General features: G+C 38.1%; 2 protein-coding genes and 1 pseudogene across 4 annotated transcripts in view; all 3 read left to right on the plus strand.

The window, feature by feature from the left end:
* Positions 1-983, plus strand: part of LOC138016387 (ELKS/Rab6-interacting/CAST family member 1-like) — a 41659-nt gene extending 40676 nt beyond the window's left edge. The window contains exon 16 of the mRNA XM_068863533.1: positions 1-983. This exon is cut by the window's left edge and continues 986 nt beyond it. The gene's annotated coding sequence lies outside the window, so the exon portion shown is untranslated.
* Positions 984-1343: 360 nt separating this feature from the next.
* Positions 1344-20000, plus strand: part of LOC138016388 (protein Wnt-5a-like) — an 81920-nt gene continuing 63263 nt past the window's right edge. The window contains exon 1 of one of the 3 annotated variants that reach the window (XM_068863536.1): positions 1344-1487. In XM_068863536.1, the coding sequence (XP_068719637.1) occupies positions 1477-1487 (11 nt within the window). In that variant the 5' untranslated portion in view covers positions 1344-1476. Of the gene's footprint in view, positions 1488-16604; positions 16731-20000 lie in introns of those variants that run through there. The other 2 variants (XM_068863534.1, XM_068863535.1) reach the window with 2 other exon arrangements.
* On the plus strand, positions 5769-6751 carry LOC138016167 (uncharacterized; annotated as a pseudogene).

Raw genomic sequence — 20000 nt, forward strand, 5'->3', positions numbered from 1 at the left:
AGCTTCACTTGATTTCGTGAAAAAGTGTTGAAGGATTGACTCGAGGCATCAGAAGATCAAAGTTGTTGAATTTCGAGAGAGAAAAAAAAAATTGCGAATAGCCTATGACACTGCTCCCTTCACGTCAGGTTTTTATCGGCCGGAAGTTCATAGGAGGTTTTTAAACCGAGCTTGACAAAAAAAAATGCGTTTGCCCTTATTTCCGCACTTTTAGAAGGTCTGTGTTTGAGAAGAGTCGACATACTTTTCCGAAATAGAACCCAAAAGCAAACGCGCTCTATCGTGGGTGGCTTTGCTGTCAAGTGTTCATTTAACGATCTTAGCTGAAGTAATCTTAATGTTTTTGTTTTTACAGTAACGCGAAGCTTGCCTTTGTTTGACTGGAAAAAAAGCTTTGTGTTTCTCTGTGTTAACTAAATCACGTAGTTGTTTTTTTGTAGCATCAATCTGGCATTCTTTTAAATTGAAACGTGAAATTCTTCTTTGTGGATACAAGCTGGATCATTTTTGCGATGCAAACGTTTTTTCACTTGTCAAATCCTGTTCATAAATAATCAGTTGGATGGAATTTGACAGAAATTCTTTTTTTTTTTTTTTTCGTGTGAACCAATCAAAAGTTGTCTTCTTGCACGTCCCCCAACATTTCTTGAAGATTCACAGTGCCTTCTGTTAGTCAAGATACTTTCTCATTGTGATCTATCAATAAACAGTGCAATTTAGGGTTGGTCCAAACAACGTTTAAGATTTATTCTAGATATGAAGAGTATTATATAATATATTTTGCAATATATATGTCTTAAAATAGTTTGTCCTTATCTACAACTGGAGAAGACGACAGACAGAACGGATTCATTAACAAGTAATGACATAGCGAAGCTTTCCGTCAATCTATACCAGAGTAGCAAGATCTTTGATGGCTGTTGGCTTTTTGACAGTTGTCGGGAGTTTAATGAATTTTAATAAATGTCAAAAATTTTACTTTCTAGGGGTGTCATGTTATTCGATCTCTTTGTCGGGTGCTTGGATTCTTTGGGTACTAAATTAATTTTTAGAGCCCAAAGTGAACTTAATTGCGTGGGTTTGCCAGTTCTTTGTTCCCTTCTATTTGTACACCCTACTGAGGGGATTTCGGGGTAAACCGGAACCATTTGTGGTGTAAAAGTGTGAATTTTTCGAAGTTAAAACAACATGAGCCACCCATCTAGAACCCAAAGTTAGTTTTATCTCGTGAGATCTTGATCACTCGGCTTGGAAAGTTGACAACCGCCGGTGCAAGGGGATTAACCTCGAATACGCACGGGCGATAAACAGAAAACAGGCGCCATTAATTTGGAATTCCAAAAACTTTGGCGTGTGCTCAGCACATTCTGTTGTAGCTGTCTAGTATCGGCTTCTGCTGTCTGGAAGAAGACTGCTGTTCAGTACAGGTGGCAAAAAGGGAAGCACAGAGCATTTCGTTTGAGCTCAAGAGTACTCATGGCACAAAGGTAAGCTTCGTCGAGTTAAATACCTCTTCGTTTGTTTTTATAAAGTTTATTATCAATCGAAGTACATCTTCATTTTTACGATAATAATTTCCTGCTACGGAAATGCCGCCCTCACCAATTTGTGCCGGATTTCCTCAGTGTCAAAATAAAACCAGAATCTACTAATAGTTTATTCGACGCTTCTTTTATTTTTATGAGCCGACTCGGCTCTCATAATTAAAAAAAAAAAGTACAGTCGGTTGTCTTGCGCGGTTGTATGCCTTTTATGTCATGAAGCATCTCGAAGGCAGTTTGATTTTAATTAAGGCCCTCGTGATAAATTGTACTTAACCTTGCCGAATTGCAAGCAGAGAAAGTTAATTTGACCACAGGTGCAGCGTATGCTCCTTGTTTGAACTGTGAGGCTGGCCTAGAGAACAATGCAACTATAGCAAAGGTCTTCCATGGCTGTGGTTCGAATCTCTCACAGACATGTCACTGATCGATTAACCGAATTCCTTCTTGATTAATTACTGTTATTACTTATCGCTCGATTGCCCTTACTCATTGTCTTATCTGAAATGGGGTAATTGTTATCAACCTTTCATAAAAAAATGTCATGCTTAGCAAAATGAATGGCTTTTATCCACATAGAATATCCTCCATCAAACCACAAAGCGATACCCATCGGCGACAAACCACGGCTTACAGTTGAATCATGGCAGTGTTCTTTCAAAACTATCATTGTTAACTCATTTCGCACTTGAACGACAGCAAAATAAATTATGTACCAACAAATAATTAGGCGAATGAATTTAAAAACAATGAATGCAAAATACTAACTCTGTTAGTGATTGGTCTTAAAACAGAATAGAATTATAAACTAAAATGGTTGGAACCAAATATTGATAAAATTAAATGCCATGTCATGGCTGGTCATTAATGAACATAAACGCTCTTCACCATTGTGCAAAAGTAACCGTTTGATGATTACATTTACACGTGAAAGCCTAAATGGAGCGTATTTTGTATTTGGGGGGGAGGGGGAGGGAGGCTAAAATGCAAGCGCCGGAGACGCTAATTCTATAACTTGTAGGGGAATCTGGGAAATTTTTGAAATCTTGAAGCTCGGAAATACTACTTTTCAGCATTCTCGACGAGATATCAAAAAAATAAACGTGGATCAACCGTAAAATGACAGACGATGACGATTTTACTTCTTATTTTTGTTTTTTGCTTGAAATTGGGCCAGGCTCCGCCTTTCCTGCGACCGCTACAAAAGTGAGTGTTATTTGGAACAACTTCTCAAAATATCAACAATTTTTAAAAAGAATTTTTTATTGCGCTATTCCGTTCCCTGGGATATTTGTGTTTCCCGCGGTTGCAAACGTTGTGTGAGCTATTTTAGAATGCAAAGCACTTCTTTCATGTGGCAATGGTCCAAATCCAGGAATGGGGCGTTTCAATTAATTTGTTCCTTAGAGGAAGTCAACAAATTGACTTCACAAAAGTCTTAGAGAAAAAGATTTAGATCAGTGGGACATGAAAGTATTTTCTATTTGTCGTGAAACCATGCATGCATGCATGCCAAAGACCATGGCACCTATACACTGGACAGTTAACATAGCCAACTAATTAATGTTAACCTTGACCGAAATATGCTTCGAGACGTGAGAACCACCCCAGAGAGCTACGTCTAACACATAGCTTACAACACTTTATTAACAAAGATGATAAGATAATAAACAATGGTAATAAATGAACTTTTTGCAAAGCCCGCTATTCTAGAATGTGGAACAATGTGTAGAAACGCCCTGAACAACTGCTGTTAGGTTCGGTTAAAAAAAGGCCTTATACAGAAACGGCATTTGACGACCAGAGGTAAACAAGAGAGATGATAGTCTCGAGAAAGTTCGATGGAATATTGTAAGGAATGCGCATGCTCGAGGCACGGTAAATTATTTTTCGCAGACTGTCAATGGTTCAGCCTGTCTAATTTAAACATCCAATTGCATCAAAATGTGAGCTGGGGATGGCACATGGGTGAAGCTTGCTAACAAAAGCTTTCCTCACGCGGCAATATTATGAGGACACTCAAGGTCACTGAATCCGATTGGATAGATTATATTGCTTTGCTGAGTCATTCAAATAAGTCTTGTAAGTAAGGCAATTATTATCTAGGCGATTGCGCCAGACAAACTTAAGCGTACTTATGCATAGGTATCCCAAGCTTGAGTGTCACTCAAAGATGTCAAAGATGCATACGTGGAGTATGCGCTTGATAAATAAGATTGAACTACAGCAGCCTATGCGTGGCATTGCATCGGTACTTCTCCTCTGACAGCAAAATGAGCAGTTCGAAGAGAAACATTTTTAAATGTGACAAACGTGGAAAAATCAGGCAAATTGGAGAGGTCGAGATCATGTAAGACCATGTAAGCTTAACTAGTACGTTTATCAAGTTTAAATGAACGCGGTACAGTAACAATGATGTGCGTTGAAAATCAAAGAGAAAGAAGTCAAAATGAATCCAGCTTAGCTTATTCAAGAAAATCAACGGAAGTACAAGCATCGAAGCAAAGTTAAATTACTCCTCGTTAATGAGAGCTCTTCATATCTACTTGAATTAACACCGTGTGGATATTGACTAATTAAATTTACTTTAAAGTGCAGCGCTCGGAACGATGTTCTAGTCTGGCATTAGTTAAGGCACTAGAACGCCTAGACACGCGTACAAAAGGATTGTGATCGATCGGAGCATTGGAAAAATCACGATTGGGTCAGTAGGTTTTGCAGTGCTACGTCTTAAAAACTTCGCTCCACTTTCGCAGCCTGGCTCCATTTCTTGGAAGGGTGGATAGCGCTATCCACTGAGTCACCATCCACTGGGTAACTCAATTGGTTTTGCTAGTGTTTATCCACTGGATAGGCGTGAAAGAGTAAATTGTGACTCGAACGCGCGGCATTTCACCGTCTTTTGTGATTGGCCATAGGAACTATTTTGGTTTAAGAAAGAAGTAAAATCGTTCTCTGGTAAAAAGTTTTGAAAAAAATATGAGCTTTCGACAGACTGAACTGCTGCCTTCAACGGATAAAAATGTGTGAAGCCTAAAAGCGAAAGAAATTTAAATATAACGAAAAATTCGCATAAATTAAAGGATAAAAGCATGTAGTAGAAAGAATGTTAAAAATGCTAAGAAAATTAGTGTTTCTTTAAGAGAATGTGATATTGTCTTAGGAGCGGGCACGAATTATTGTCTGCCCCAACAGTTTTTGCCGTGTGCCATGACTCCAATGTCTTTCTACTCCGGTTGTTCGCTTTGTCAATGATTTTAGAATTGTTAAAGTCAATATCATGATTAAAAGTCCACGCGTATTTTGCGACATTTGAGCCTTTAGTACAATGCTTTAAGTTCCTCATATGTTCCTTTCTCCTAGTAGTAAAGGATCTTTTAGTTTCGCCAATGTAGCTCCACGGGCAAGATGCGCATGGAATTTTATAGATGACCTTGCACTGGTCGTCTTCGGCAGGTCGAAACTTAGGGATAGGGAAATGCTGTTGTAAAGTTTTAACTGGTCTGCTAGTGACTTGGATGTCGTGTTCGTTGAGGATTCTTGTGAGAGCTTCCGTGATGCCTTTGATGTAGGGAAGGACTACAAAGTTGCGTCGGTTTGTTGGCTCAGCCCATTTAAAGAACATACCAACCAACTCTTCTGGAGTAGTTGTAGGTGGTGGAGGCCTCGCTTTCTTTCTTATAACATCAGCAGCGATTTTTTTGGGATAGCCGTTGGAGTGTAAAGCGGCGCAAACACGAGCAGTTTCACGGGTCTTTCCAACTTGTGTGTTGGGGAGATTCAAAGCTCGATGCAGGAAGGCCTCAGCGGTGCTGATTTTATGTTTCCTGTCATGGTGTGAATGGAAGTCAAGATATCTATCCGTATGCGTAGGTTTGCGGTAGATGTCGACCAAAAGTTTTCCGTTATCGCGCGAAATGAGGGTGTCAAGAAAGGGTAGTTGGCCGTTGGACTCGTGTTCGATGGTGAAAGAAATATGCTGATCGATTGAGTTCAATGAATCGTGGAAGAAGGCAACAGTGTCACTCTTAATAGTGCAGAAACTGTCGTCTACACACCGCTTCCAAAATTTCGGCGAGACAGTAGTCGTGTTGATTGCTGTTTTTTCGATTTCTTCCGTGCATAGGTTGGCTACTACAGGGCTGACGGGGCTACCCATAGCACAACCGTGGATTTGTTTGTAGATGGTGACTTGCATTGGCTCTGCACTTTACAACACTTCTAAATTCCTCACTGACATCCTTGCACCGATCTAAAATCGTAATGGGTTCTTAGTTGCTAATTCACAGGAGTTCTCTAACGAAATAGCCGACGTCAACATCCAAGATGATGAAACCATGGTTTCCTTTGATGTGGTGTCTCTATTCACCGCCATCTCTGTCGACAAAGCTTGCGATTATATTAGGAAGAAATTAGAGGATGATTTGTCTCTCCATTCCAGAACCAACCTAGACATCGAGGACATAATTTCCTTATTGAATTTTGTGCTGTCCAACAACTTCTTCGTTTACAATGACACCATCTACAAACAAATCCACGGTTGTGCTATGGGTAGCCCCGTCAGCCCTGTAGTAGCCAACCTATGCATGGAAGAAATCGAAGAAAAACAGCAATCAACACGACTACTGTCTCGCCGAAATTTTGGAAGCGATATGTAGACGACAGTTTCTGCATTATTAAGAGTGAAGCTGTTGCCTTCTTCCACGATTCATTGAACTCAATCGATCAGCATATTTCTTTCACCATCGAACACGAGTCCAACGGCCAACTACCCTTTCTTGACACCCTCATTTCGCGCGATAACGGAAAACTTTTGGTCGACATCTACCGCAAACCCACGCATACGGATAGATATCTTGACTTCCATTCACACCATGACAGGAAACGTAAAATCAGCACCGCTGAGACACTCCTTCATCGAGCTTTGAATCTCCCCAACACACAAGTTGGAAAGACCCGTGAAACTGCTCGTGTTTGCGCCGCTTTACACTCCAACGGCTATCCCAAAAAAATCGCTGCTGATGTTATAAGAAAGAAAGCGAGGCCTCCACCACCTACACCTACTCCAGAAGAGTTGGTTGGTATGTTCTTTAAATGGGCTGAGCCAACAAACCGACGCAACTCCCTACATCAAAGGCATCACGGAACCTCTCACAAGAATCCTCAACGAACACGACATCCAAGTCACTAGCAGACCAGTTAAAACTTAACAACAGCGTTTCCCTATCCCTAAGTTTCGACCTGCCGAAGGCGACCAGTGCAATGTCATCTATAAAATTCCATGCGCATCTTGCCCGTGGAGCTACATTGGCGAAACTAAAAGATCCTTTACTACTAGGAGAAAGGAACATATGAGGAACTTAAAGCATTGTACTAAAGTCTCAAATGTCGCAAAACAGGCGTGAACTTTTAATCATGATATTGACTTTAACAATTCTAAAATCATTGACAAAGCGAACAACCGGAGTAGAAAGACATTGGAGTCATAGCACACAGCAAAAATTGTTGGGGCAGACAATAATTCGTGCCCGCTCCCAAGACAATATCACATTCTCTTAAAGAAACACTAATTTTCTTAGCATTTTTAACATTCTTTCTACTACATGCTTTTATCCTTTAATTTATGCGAATTTTTCGTTATATTTAAATTTCTTTCGCTTTTAGGCTTCACACATTTTTATCCCGTTGAAGGCAGCAGTTCAGTCTGTCGAAAGCTCATAGTTTTTTCAAAACTTTTTACCAGAGAACGATTTTACTTCTTTCTTAGCATGAACCCTGGTAACGGATCTTCAATATTTTTACATATTTTGGTTTAGTTTCATGGCACAGCTGCCTATTTCAGAAAACCAGCCGTTTACTAAAAAACTTATTGAAACCCCTGCACGGTATCAAGATTGGTCCAAGGAGAGCAAAAAAATAATAAAAATAATAAAATAGCCAGATATATCTGTTATTACTGCAAAATGTAAATGAAGATATTCTGGCTCTTAAGCCCTTGGGGAGGGGGATTTGGCGTGAATTTTATGCCCTGTACTCCGGGGATTTAGTAGATTAAGGTAATTTAATTACACAGAACACGAAGTAAATTGAAAATCGCTTTAGCGAATCTCTCTTGTAATTTTACTTACAATTTTATTTTAATTTTAATCTTTTAGCTACAGGACTTTAAAAAGTGCTGTAGCTTAAAGGCAAATTAAGCAGACTACACAACAAGCTGTACAACACCTAAGGTTGTTGAAGAAAAAGCCATTGTGGTTGGTTGATGCTATTTTTATTTTTGAGTGGAACATGACTTTTTTAAGTGGATCAGTACTGGATCATTCAGTTTGTTCTTCATCTCCGGTCAATAAAACTTCAGGAACACTTATTTAGCATTTATTTATATCAGACCTAAAGTCTTAATAAAGATTTCAAAGAAAAAGCCACTTTTGTTGCTTACGTTTTTGGTTTTTGGTGACTTGTATGTGACTACGTGACGACCCGTGCAAAAAACCTTGATAATTGATTGAACTTTTACGTCTGCGGCTTTCATGCTGTGTGGTTGTTGTATGTTTTTTTTTTCCTTGTTTTGTTGTTATTGCTGTAACATTCGGCGTCACGAATCTTGCTATGCCAATTAAATTCTCAATTCTCCATTCATGTAAATGCACTCTCGAAAATGGGATCAAAACCATTTCCTGCTGTGCAGTTGGCTAATGCAATTATTTGCCTTCAGCCACTCGATCGAAGATATCGCAATTATTTCATCCTCTCCAGTCCTTGCAAGAGAAGACGACATGGTTAAAAGCGAAATCGGTGAGCGAGGCCACTGAAATCTACTGCCGGGCGACAACTTTAAAAATAGGAATGTTGGGTACGAGGTCGTCGCGATCCAATGGGACATTTCGTCACGTAGTTCTGAGTATAAGTCACGTGATATATGTGGGATCCCATCATTTCACAATCGAAAGCTCGTGTTCTTAAAACTCTCGATCCTGAACTTTAGAACTTTCTAACTCGTCCAGGTCTAAATGTTAATCTCGTTTGTAAAATATTTATAAGATCAAAATGTGTGTATTAGTTAATTTCCCTTTTAGTTTTTTTTTTCAAAATGTCAAGAGCGAATGTCAATATTCATGGCGACTTTCGCCCCTGAAGAAAAGGCTCAGAACCACTGGGCTTAGCCCCTTACAACGCGGTCCGTCAGTCATGTAGGCAAGGACCAGCGTAAAAAAAAAGGCAGCAATGGATCCTGGAGGAGGACTCCAATCTAATCAGAAATATAAATATTATAAAAAAAATAAATCAAAAAGAGCAACTGGAGAGCAAGGTTTATTGAAAGGTGGAGGGATTTATTACATGTATTTAAAGCAAATGTGGAAAGACACTACCGTTCTTCATAAGGGTTTTACAAGCAATCATCAGTGGTTTATCATCTGAACTCGTTATCGGATGGTTAAGGAGCACTGGGATCTTCTCCTTGTCTGTCGGAGTCCGGCGGCATTGATAACTGAATAGATATCCTTACAGATCTAATTCTGAAAGATAAATCTATTAAAGATAACTGTAACAAAATCTATTGGATAACACCTCGGCTCGACATAGTCGGTTTCAAAGTCAAGGATACCAGAGTAAATCTTGTTTCGTTCAAAACTATAATGAATTAATATGAACCCACCCGTATCTTAATAAGTTCTCCATTGCTGAGGACCTCGGCTTCCTTCTTTGTTACTGGGAAATTGGATTTACATTTAGCAATAATCATAGCCCGTATTTTCAAAAGCTGCCAAAAGTGCCAGGGCAGAGGGAAACTCAACACAGCGAAGGCGCGGCCAACGAATCAGCAGCGAAATGAACTCGTACGTGCGTTTAGCAAATCTGGATGCACCGAATCATGCCGTCTTATTAGCCAGAAATCTCATCTGGCGTTCTTCGTCCTATCAATGCTCAGTAGTTTTTCCCTTTCGCGGCAGAACATTGTAGATTGCCAAAGGAGATGGTCGTAGTTCTCATTAATTAGGAACCGGGACCCATGAATCTGCTGTTAACCATCATTTAATAATAATAATGATAATATCTTTATTTAGGCTGAAAAGACCGATCAGCAAAATCACAAGATTTGCTGGTATAAACTACTCAGCTTACTTTTTATAAGAATGAAGTGGACTGAAGAAAGCTTTTTTATAAAATTATGCAGAATGCATACAGTATTACACATGCCCGCCATGATTTCGGATTTAGTCACGGTATGGCGTAATAGTCCATATAACCTAAGAGGACATAATAAGGCTGTCGTTCCACGATTTTCCACTTATTTCATGAAAAATTCTGCTTGTTACAGAGAAGCTGTACTGTGGAACTGTGTTTCAGAATATTTTAATGATTCTTGTAATTTTAAACAATTTTATTCAAAGGCAAAATCTAGTCCGATGTTTAGGGAGACCAGATTTGCCATAAAGTAAATTAATTTCCTATGTTTCATTCATTTTTCAGCAGGTAATTAGATACTTAGATAATTAATTAAATACACGATCCCTCAAGCATGTAGTGCTTAAACGCTAATCGTGTTTTTAAATAAAGGATTTTAATTTACTTTACTTACGATGAAGAAAATGGGATTATTACAGGTTTTCAGATTATGGAAGGGCATCATTTACATCTAATGGGCGATTATCGACCCAATTCCAACACAGTGTCGACATCACTTAAAAACATGCAACACCTATCCAAATAATCCTACTTGTTCCAATAGTGCTCAGTTACATCTCAATGGTAATAATGTATGTCTTGATAAAGCTTTCTGGAAAAACCTCTACAAATAAGTCCGTTCAAAGGTTGAGATTACACCAACCGCACAATTAAAGTGTTCAGAAAAATACAATAATCAACTGGACTAGAAAGAGATATATCGTATTCCCTTCAGAGTGGCTATTGATTTTAGATCACGCGAATTCCAGTTTAAGGTGTTACATAGGTATTTAGCGACGAATAAGTTTGTCCACGAAATCGGCCTCGCACCTTCGTTTCTATGTACATTTTGTAAGAGAGAAAGCGAATCTATTGAACATATTCAAAAAGAATGCGAATACTCAAGCAAGTCCTGGCAGGATTTACTAGAATCAACTGGTTTAATATGATAAATATAAAAGCTGAAGGGTTATCAGAGATTGACAACATTTTCGGACTCCGGAAAAGGCAATCAGATTTTCATTTACTCAACCATTTCTTGATCCTGGCAAAACAACGTACATATTTACTTCTGCCGAAATAAAGGTTATCCTCCTTCGTTAAAAATCTATCTCGCCAAAGTAGCCTCTATATATCAAATTGAAACTACGAGTGCTGAATCAATTAGTAAGCGAACTTTTCACGACGTTAGGTGGAAGGAATTTGTATCACATAAACTGTATTCCATCTGGTAGCTGATGACTAGATTAACATAAAATAGTAACGTTATACTTTTTCCTATTTATATAAATGTCTACACTAGATTACTTTTACTAGTACATAATATAATTAGTTAAGAATTTTGTATTTGATTGTATTTTTGTAAGTTATTTCAAATCAGCCTTTTATTGTATTTATTTGACAAAAATGACAGCCTTCAAGTTATTTCTATTATTTTTAAAGAAAACGACAAAACTTTTGAAATTATAAGACATGTTTCGACAGAAACTTCTGTCATCTTCAGTTGATTAATGTATAAAGCGTTAAGTTGAATTTATAAGAAGATGACAGAAGTTTCTGTCGAAACATGTCTATAATTTCAAAAGTTTTGACGTTTTCTTTAAATTTCTGACTTGCCTGCTGATATCAAGATCCTTTGGAAACATTTCTATTATTGTTTATTGCTATTTTTTTATATATATATAAAGATATTGCGATGAGTGTGTTGAATGTTTAGTGCTCTTAGCAAGGACCCAGGAAATTAACATGGGAACAATCAACTATGTGAACAAACAATTTGAGACGACAATATCGTAAATTATATATCATTGTCTTTCTTCAAGCAAAAGAGTCTCATATTAAACTGCGATAAAAATCATTTGTGAGCGTATATGATCCCTAACTGATATTTTGAAGCACCTGTAGCTTTGGCATAACCAGTTCTTCCTCTTCTTCCCCGGACACACCTGAACTCTTCTACTTGTGCTTTAATCATGCAGTCATGTCACTATCGCAAGACAACAAAGGAAGCATTCCTGTTTCTTGCACAGCCCATGACGTGACACTGCACTGGTCATTTACCCCTTCAAAGGAATAAAGTGCCATCGAAAATTATCCTGAAACAGATCACTTTCTAGAATTTCGAAGATAGAAAAAATTCCCGCGAAACGGGAAAAGGATTGAACGGAAACTCGGTCCAGTTCCCATACTCTTCAAGTCCAAAATGGCGCGGGGCCAGCTGGCTTGATGTAGTAACAAGTGCATCATCTCAATGTAAGGCTTTTTTGGGTTATTTTCTTTATAAAAGCAAAACAAGCTTTTTGGTATCCAGCTCTCCTCACCGTGGATGGGTGGTTTCATTTTTTCAGCTCTAAAGGACTCGGAAAATCACAGTTCACCTCGATACTGCTCACTGAAGCTCGTATATGTCTGTGTAATCTACGTATGTATGCATGGCCGTGCTCCTTTGTTGATGGGTATTTAAAACAACTATTCAGGCTATTACATGCAAGGTCAGACGAAGATTACATGTTAACGAACCTTCTGATAAGCTAAATTTATCTGGTAGAAATATAAAAAATGGGCCCGACAAAATATGGAGACTTTCCATGCTTGGAGTAATTCTTGGAAATATGACATGAAACTGGCTATAAATCAAAGAAAAATTTAAGCATCTTGTAAAACGATTGTTATATGTACATCAGAACATCATCATTTGTGTTCTAATGGTGGTTACTAGGTTTTCAAATAATAAAATCACCTCTGATTTGCTAAATTATGTGTTTGTTGCGCTAATCAGAGGTTCGTTTTAGATCAATTTTAAGGTAAAAATCGGTGTTATTTCTAAACAACGAAACTGATTTGGCTTTGAAAATTCATTTTCACTTACCAAGTACAGAATAAGGGCTTCTTGTCAACAATTCGGTTTGTTTATGGCCTAAATTAGGCTCAAAATTCCATTTTGTATCGCCTTAGAGGGGCATGAAGTGTTTGTTCCAAAAATTCAATAAACCATAATGAGCCAAATTTTTCTCAACTTATTTTGATAACTGGTTGACTAAAGTAAACAGTGGTATAGGTTTGGAAGTTATGCAAGAAGGCAGGTGAATAAAGTGAAATTTTGAAAAACGGCTATTTTGGGTTATAATTTTAACATCAATTTTGGCCAAACTCTAGGCCCAGGCTCCTTTCTGTGCAATACCTTGAGGACAAAGTTACATGCATGAACTGAAAGCTCTATTATAGTAGAGTTTATGGTCAATTCATTTGGCAGCACAATTTACCAGTGGGGTCTTATCACACTTTCAAAATGCTGCCTGGAAGGCTAGATTTTTGGTGCTCAAAGAGCAAAAAATGAGACTCCCTTCCCCCCCCTGTAACGCCAAAACTAAAACTCAGAGAAGTGAGCCAAAGTGGCTTTTGAAATATCTCATTATACCCAACGTCTGTGCCAAGTTTCAGTCAAATCGGTTTATCACAACTTTTGGCCCCTGGAACACGTTCTCAGACAATGACACTTAATGACGATATAGACATTGTTAAGAAATACGCGATTATGGCAAGACGGTCAAAGGTTCTGCTACAGCTAGATTTCGACTGTATCTCCCCTCAAACATTAAACAGAAGGGAGAAAGATTTTAAGTATAATTAGTGTTAATAACTAGTTGATACCAGAGTACCACCTTGTATTTTAGAATTTTGAGCTTTTATCGTTTTAGACTTGTAGGTAAAAAAAAAAAAAAAAAATATTTTAAATATTTTAAATATTTATCGTGTATAAATAAAGATTATTGATTGATTGATTGATTGAGTACAAGTCATACATAATATTGCTGCTGATCTGCTACAATTGCGTGATAGCAGGAGATAAGCTAAAAATACATTGACAGTAAGCAGAAGTTTTTTGTAGAAGAATTGAAGTTTATTTCAAATGACTACTTAATTTGTGAACCAGTAGAGAGTCTTTACTTTGCTCAAATTACGTAACCGTTTCAAAAAAAAGTGTAAATCTCCAACTTCAACATTAACACGACAAACCTTCATCATCATCATCATCATCATTATTATTATCATTTTATTTAGTAATGCAGGTTACAAATTGGCAGCCGGTGCAGTAAGGCTGATGTGGACCTGCAAATCACTAAAATTACGAAAGGATATATCCTATTCCACAAACATACAAAATTGATCTAAAAGAGAAAACTATCTTGAAAGTTATAAAGTTAACTGATATAAAATACCCTATTTAAAAAGTTCCAGATATTAGGTCCTTTCTACTGGAGAGAGTGTCTCCCAGCTTCCTACGCAGCCGTTCTTTGTGTGGTCACGCAACGCACACAAACTTGTTCGTGTGGGGAGGAGCGTTGCGTGACCACACAAAGAACGGCTGCGTAGGAGACTACTTTTTGGAGTCCTCAGTCGCTATTTTCTTTATAAAATTACCCCGTTAATACGACCAGTCTAAATGTTTGGTGGGGCTGCTGAATCTGACAAACAATAACGGATTAATATTTTATTGAATGTTTTTTAGCAAAGGGTGTCAGTGGTTAGCATGACATCCGGTAAATTGCAGTGTTCAGTAAAAAGGATGCATTTTTGTAATACAGTACCACAAAAGATTTGATAGACTTAACTTTGCAGCATTTCAAGGCTCTCAAAGTTATTTTGCCATTTCCTGTTCTTTTCTCACAGATCGGTTATTTGAAATGTCTAATAATTTGTTAAGCATATGAACGTTTCTTGGCTGTCCAGTAAACTTCTAAACGCATGGGATTTTCATCTCGTATCCTCCCCCACGTTTAACGGCTTTCCCAAAAGCTTAAACTTGTGATTTGGCTTCCATTACTCGGTTTCGTTTACTGTTACATTGTTCCGGCAGTTGCATTGAATTGCCATTGTAAGGTTGTTAATTAACTGCAAAAAGGTTGATTTTTAGCGGACTAAAGGTATACATGCACTGTAGTAGAATGTAGTTTAAAAGCATTTTGCATCATAATTTGAGCCTACCCCGTTAATACGACCAAATTTCCATGGCCCAAAGGTGGTCGCATTAACGGGGTTCCACTGTAACCCTTTTGATGGCCATCTGGTTTGGTATACGAGTTGATCTAGTACTAATTAACTTTCTTTGTGAAGAGATCCAGAATTGGTTGTGGTTCCAACCTTCTCTTAATCGACAACTGCATCACGTAAATCTAAAACTATTCTTTTAATTCTCACATTGTCACGTTTTATTTACTGGCATAATGAGCAATTTTTTCCTACTTATAAATTCAACTTAACGCTTTGTACATTAATCAACTAGTGAAGATGACAGAAGTTTCTGTCGAAACATTTCTTGTAATCTCAAAAGTTTTGTCGTTTTCTTTAAATTTCTGACTTGCCTGCTGATATCAAGTCACAAAATACTTTAAACTTTAGCAAAAGGATGGGCCTCTTCAGTAGAGATCATCAATAGGAATAGTGCTCGAAGCTACAGATACACTGCGTGAAGAAATACCACCAGGGCCATGGGCTTTCTTTTCCTTTATGCTCATGATATCCTTTACAATTTTGTTAGAGTCAATGACAATTCTTGTAAGGTTGATGTTATTCTGTATATATCATTAAATTTATTTGAGTTCTCCAGCAGACGTTAACTATCAGCCAAAACTTTGCCAACAGAGGTAAAGTAGGTAATCAGTAGAATAGCTTGTGATTTCTTTACCACTGGAATCCTTTAACATTCTGATATGTGTTTGTTTGGCCTTTCCTTTTCCAATAGAAGCATTAACAGTTTTCCAGAACGATTGGGTTCAGTCGATTCTTCAAATCTGTCCTTTCATTGCTTCAGCCTTTCTCAACATAGTGTTAACTCTATTTCTCTGTGCCTTATATTTTAGCCAATAATCCACTGTATCAATAGACCCATTACACCTTTTCAGCAATTTAAATCTTTTATTCATTTCTTTCCTAATACTACGATCAACCCATGGTAAAGAATTTCGTGTCACTTTAACTGCACAAAATGGAAGATGGGCGTTTATAAGGACTTTATACATTTGTTGCCATGTCCAAGTGATGTCGTCTAGGTCTTCAAAGGAGGAACAGACCCACCAAGGAGCGTGTTCCAAATCTTGTTTAAGCTGTTTCACATTGACCGTTCTGAAACTTTGGGTGTAAACAATCTTAGGTTTGGCTCTCTGTTATTTAGCTTATAAACAGCATAAATGAATTTGACAACTCAATAAGAAAACTAACCCTCCTTTTATTTTTAAACAGCATTAATACCCATTTGAATTGATTTATCGAGATGAAATCGGGGAAATACAGGTTTAATACAATAGCGACAGTAAAATAACGCGATTTATTGTCAGTCTCGCAAAACAAAGTGGAAAGAGAGCAATAAAAATCACAATTACTTATTAACACTGTTCATCGCCACTCATTTTGGATTATTTGGCAGTTCATTAAACTGAACTCAGTCGTTGTGGCATGTCTTTAAATTCCAGTTTACAGATTGAAATATTGTTTTTTTGTTTCACCTTACACACATTAAGCCTAGCATACTTCATCCCTTGCAGTATGTTACATTTCAAATGGGGGGCCACATTGCTGTAAAAATTGACCTTGCGTTTCCCATAGTTTCTGTTTCGACTGGTACACCAACGTGTCTGCCATGATCAAACCCTCTACTACTTATATTTCCAGCGACACCACGCTATGCAACGCCCTTTTGATATTCAGTACTGATTTATTCTCTCCCTGCTTCAGCCAAAGGCGGCGGCTGCGTTTGTTAACAGCCACTCCTCTGTCTGGGCCCTCCACATTGAATTCTGCGTAAAACTACTGCTTTATAGCGGGGGCAGCTGTAGTGTCAACTATTACAAGTAATAGAATGAACATCTTTTTTTAGAATGGGCAAAAAGGTCATCAGACCATTTTTCTCCTTTCCTAGCCTCATTTCTCTTTCGGCTCCGCTTCACCGGGCTACGACTGCGTTGATTTCTCAGGTTTTCCCTTCAAACATTGTAGAAAACGGAGGATTATTATTTGCCACAAAAGGTACGTTTATTTGTCATTGAGAGCTTTTCGCGACGCAGAAAGTTGTTAGTTACACATTTATAAACTTTACTAAACACTAAAGATCCGTCTGAATGAAATCAAAAACCGCGATTGCACTTATTGGTAATAACCTGAGTCAGCTTTCCGTGAATGAAAAACCACAGCCGAGTAAATGAAAGAAAACTTGATCCGTATAGTTTCGGCGTACCTTAAAAAATATCAGTCAATAAGCGCAGTTTTGGATTTGATCCTTCCCTCAAAAGACATTGCTCTAGACTATCATCTACCTTCGCCGTAGTTTCAAGAGAAAGATGGTGTCAAAATAGATGCTTTTAACAGTACAACACTGCAAAACATGAAGGCATGTCGCGACTTGAAATTATGAATAAAAAGCATGTTCGGGGTGCAGGGATGGCGCAGTGGTGAGAGCACTCGCCTCCCACCAATGTGGCCCTCCCACCAATGTGACTCGGTGTCATATGTGGGTTGAGTTTGTTGGTTCTCTACTCTGCACCGAGAGGTTTTCTCCGGCTACTCCGGTTTCCCCTCTCCTCAAAAACCGACATTTGACTTGATTTACTTTCATTGTTCATTTCAGTTTACAGTGTCCCCAATTAGCGCTCCAGCGCTAGAAGGACTAGACACTTAAATAAAGTTCCTTTCCTTTCCTTTTCTACGCGAATAATTTGTTGACGAGAATCATAACTTAGTCAACCATTGCCGGTTGACAAGAAAATAGAAAGGACGCGCACTAATTTCAGCTACCAAATTAAAGTTACTTCAGTGAGGCAGTGGCAGAACGAGATGTCCTCAAGATTTTGGATGATCGCTGACGTTTGTAGTTCACGCTGCTTTTAAAACTATGTTTTCTCAGCAACCTCGCCGAGCATTTTCACTTGTCGTATAAACGGGGAAATTCTATCAAAAAAAAAAATAATAATAATAATCATAACGTGTGAGGAATCCAAAGGACAGTCGTTGGTCGTGATAACTGGGTGGTCGGATTAAAGGGATTTTTTGATAAGAAAATTATTAGCAAAAACTGGTCGTAATAATGCAGGGTGGTTGTATTTCCAGGATGGTCTCAGGTAATTACGTTTTAGAAGAGATTTTTTGGACGCGCAGCTCGTGAGCCTGAACCATTTTGGTAAATTTAGTTAAGTTTGTTTTTGAGTAATCCTGCTATTTTCATTGGTCCCTATGCGCTGTAGCTGATCCTTTGTTATCAGGACTCGGTGCATTGTTTCTTTGGTATCATCCGTTGGGTTCGTTCTCCAATCACAGACCGCATCTAGAAAGCTACAGGGTCTCTGTGTTTTGTAAGATTATTGGTCATTGCGGTTGAAAAGTTATATTTATCCAATAAACAAGGACTATTGGCACTCTGTATATTTGTTGTCGGTGTTCTGTCAACCTGATGGCACAAAGTCCAGCTGTTATCGTTAACATCTTTAATCACTTTAATCATTTTTTCTAATACAGAGACCGCTATTTAGAAACAGCTATTTTTACCTGACCTTGATCCAGTTTTTAATTTGCGGCTAAAAAGAAAATGCAGTGAACAATGAACATGTTCTGTTGATATCGATGGTTCGGGTCTCTCCCAAACGGTTCTTTCTATTCCTCGATGGCACACTTTTCCAAGAGGTGCGGATATATTAATATCCTCGTAGCTTTAAGCACTTGCTATGAAACGGTTACGGTTTATTTTCTTCGGATGTATCTGATTGGTCGACAAAAACTACAACCTTGGCTTGCGTGAATCATTCAAGTTTACGCGCCGAGAATAGGCCAGGTCCACAACATTCCAAGCTCCGCGCGCACCAAATGCATAGCATTCTTTTGGGCCGCGTATTTTGAATTTACCTTTTGAAATGTGGCGGCAAATGTGTGGGTATTATCGTGGTCGAGGACCATAATCAATGATTACAGGGTGAAACTGAAAAAGAAGAAAGCATCTTCATTGTGCATTGAAAGTACACAAGGTTATTTTCCATCATTCACCTAATCGTAGTATTTCTCCATACGATCCAAAGTTCAAATCGTCTCACAGACACAACCGTAAAAAAAAGAGGCTCGGCACTGAAACGTACATTCATTCAAGTTCGTGATATACACGTGTTTTGCACACTCGGATCGGTATACTTTGCATATAGTGTTTTAACTAAAAAAAAAACGAAACAAAAAAGGGCACGCACCAATGGCCGCGTGTTTGATGCCTTTTGGCGCCAGATTCTGTTCGCGGCCTCTCATAATCGAGTGTGCATCAATTGCTTACCGTTGTGAACAGTTTGGTTAACATAACCCTAATTGATTCGCAATCAAGTGTTCGCTTCTTGTTTTCATAGCTTTCAGAACAAATACAGTTCAGATGATCGTCTCGTCTGGTGAAGAGTTTTTTTTTTGTTCATAGCTCGATTTATAAACCTCTCCTTAATTAAAGCTTAGACTTTTATTTCAGATAGACTACCGGAATGTTGATTTTGTCGGCCTCTTTTGAAGGCTGACCCCTTGACTACATACTGCTGAGAAGAGAAAAGCGCCCCATAAAAAATAAAAAAACAAAGTGAAAAACCAAATCTTAACGCTATAAACTAATGTTATTCAGGCCGGAAAGAAAAAAAATGTGGAAAGAGGAGAAAACTAAGTTTTCGAGCTTCAGATCAGCCATAAATTAATCTCAGTGTTTTTATTTTAGAGAGTATTGGGCCATCTTTTGTTAGTTTTATAATTTTTCAACGCTAGAGTATTTTTCATTGGAACAAGTTGAAATGCAAATAAAACAAAACCTTTAACCCTTAACTTTGACTGTTTGTTTTGTAGCAACCAAGTTCCTCAAATACTTAAGCGCTACTGCTGAAAAGTCGAAACCATCGTTTTCTCACGCTAATTAACAAAATATTCATTCTTTAAGAGGAAGAAAATCAAGAAATGTCTTAAATGCCATTGCCTTATTTCTCGACTGTAGCAAGGTTCATTGTTCTCAAAACACAAAAACAAAAGTAACACACTTTTCCGGTTGTTTTTCAACGAGCGGTTGTTTTGGAAGAGACCACAGTCCCTTAATTAGAAGGTTTCAAGACTAAGCTTTCTTCTTCAGAGCCTCATATAAGGGAAAAGCCACAGCCTACAGTAGTTAATTCACCCGAACTCCGCTGTAAAGCAATGCGGTTAATTCAACCTTTATTGAAATATTTGCATTGTAATATATGCGCCTGCCCTCAGGCTAAACAGTTCAATGTCATTTAGCAAGAGCTTTAAAATTTGCAC

The sequence above is a fragment of the Montipora capricornis genome, chromosome 9 (genome assembly GCF_036669925.1).
Source record: "Montipora capricornis isolate CH-2021 chromosome 9, ASM3666992v2, whole genome shotgun sequence".
In the NCBI taxonomy this organism is placed as follows: domain Eukaryota; kingdom Metazoa; phylum Cnidaria; class Anthozoa; order Scleractinia; family Acroporidae; genus Montipora; species Montipora capricornis.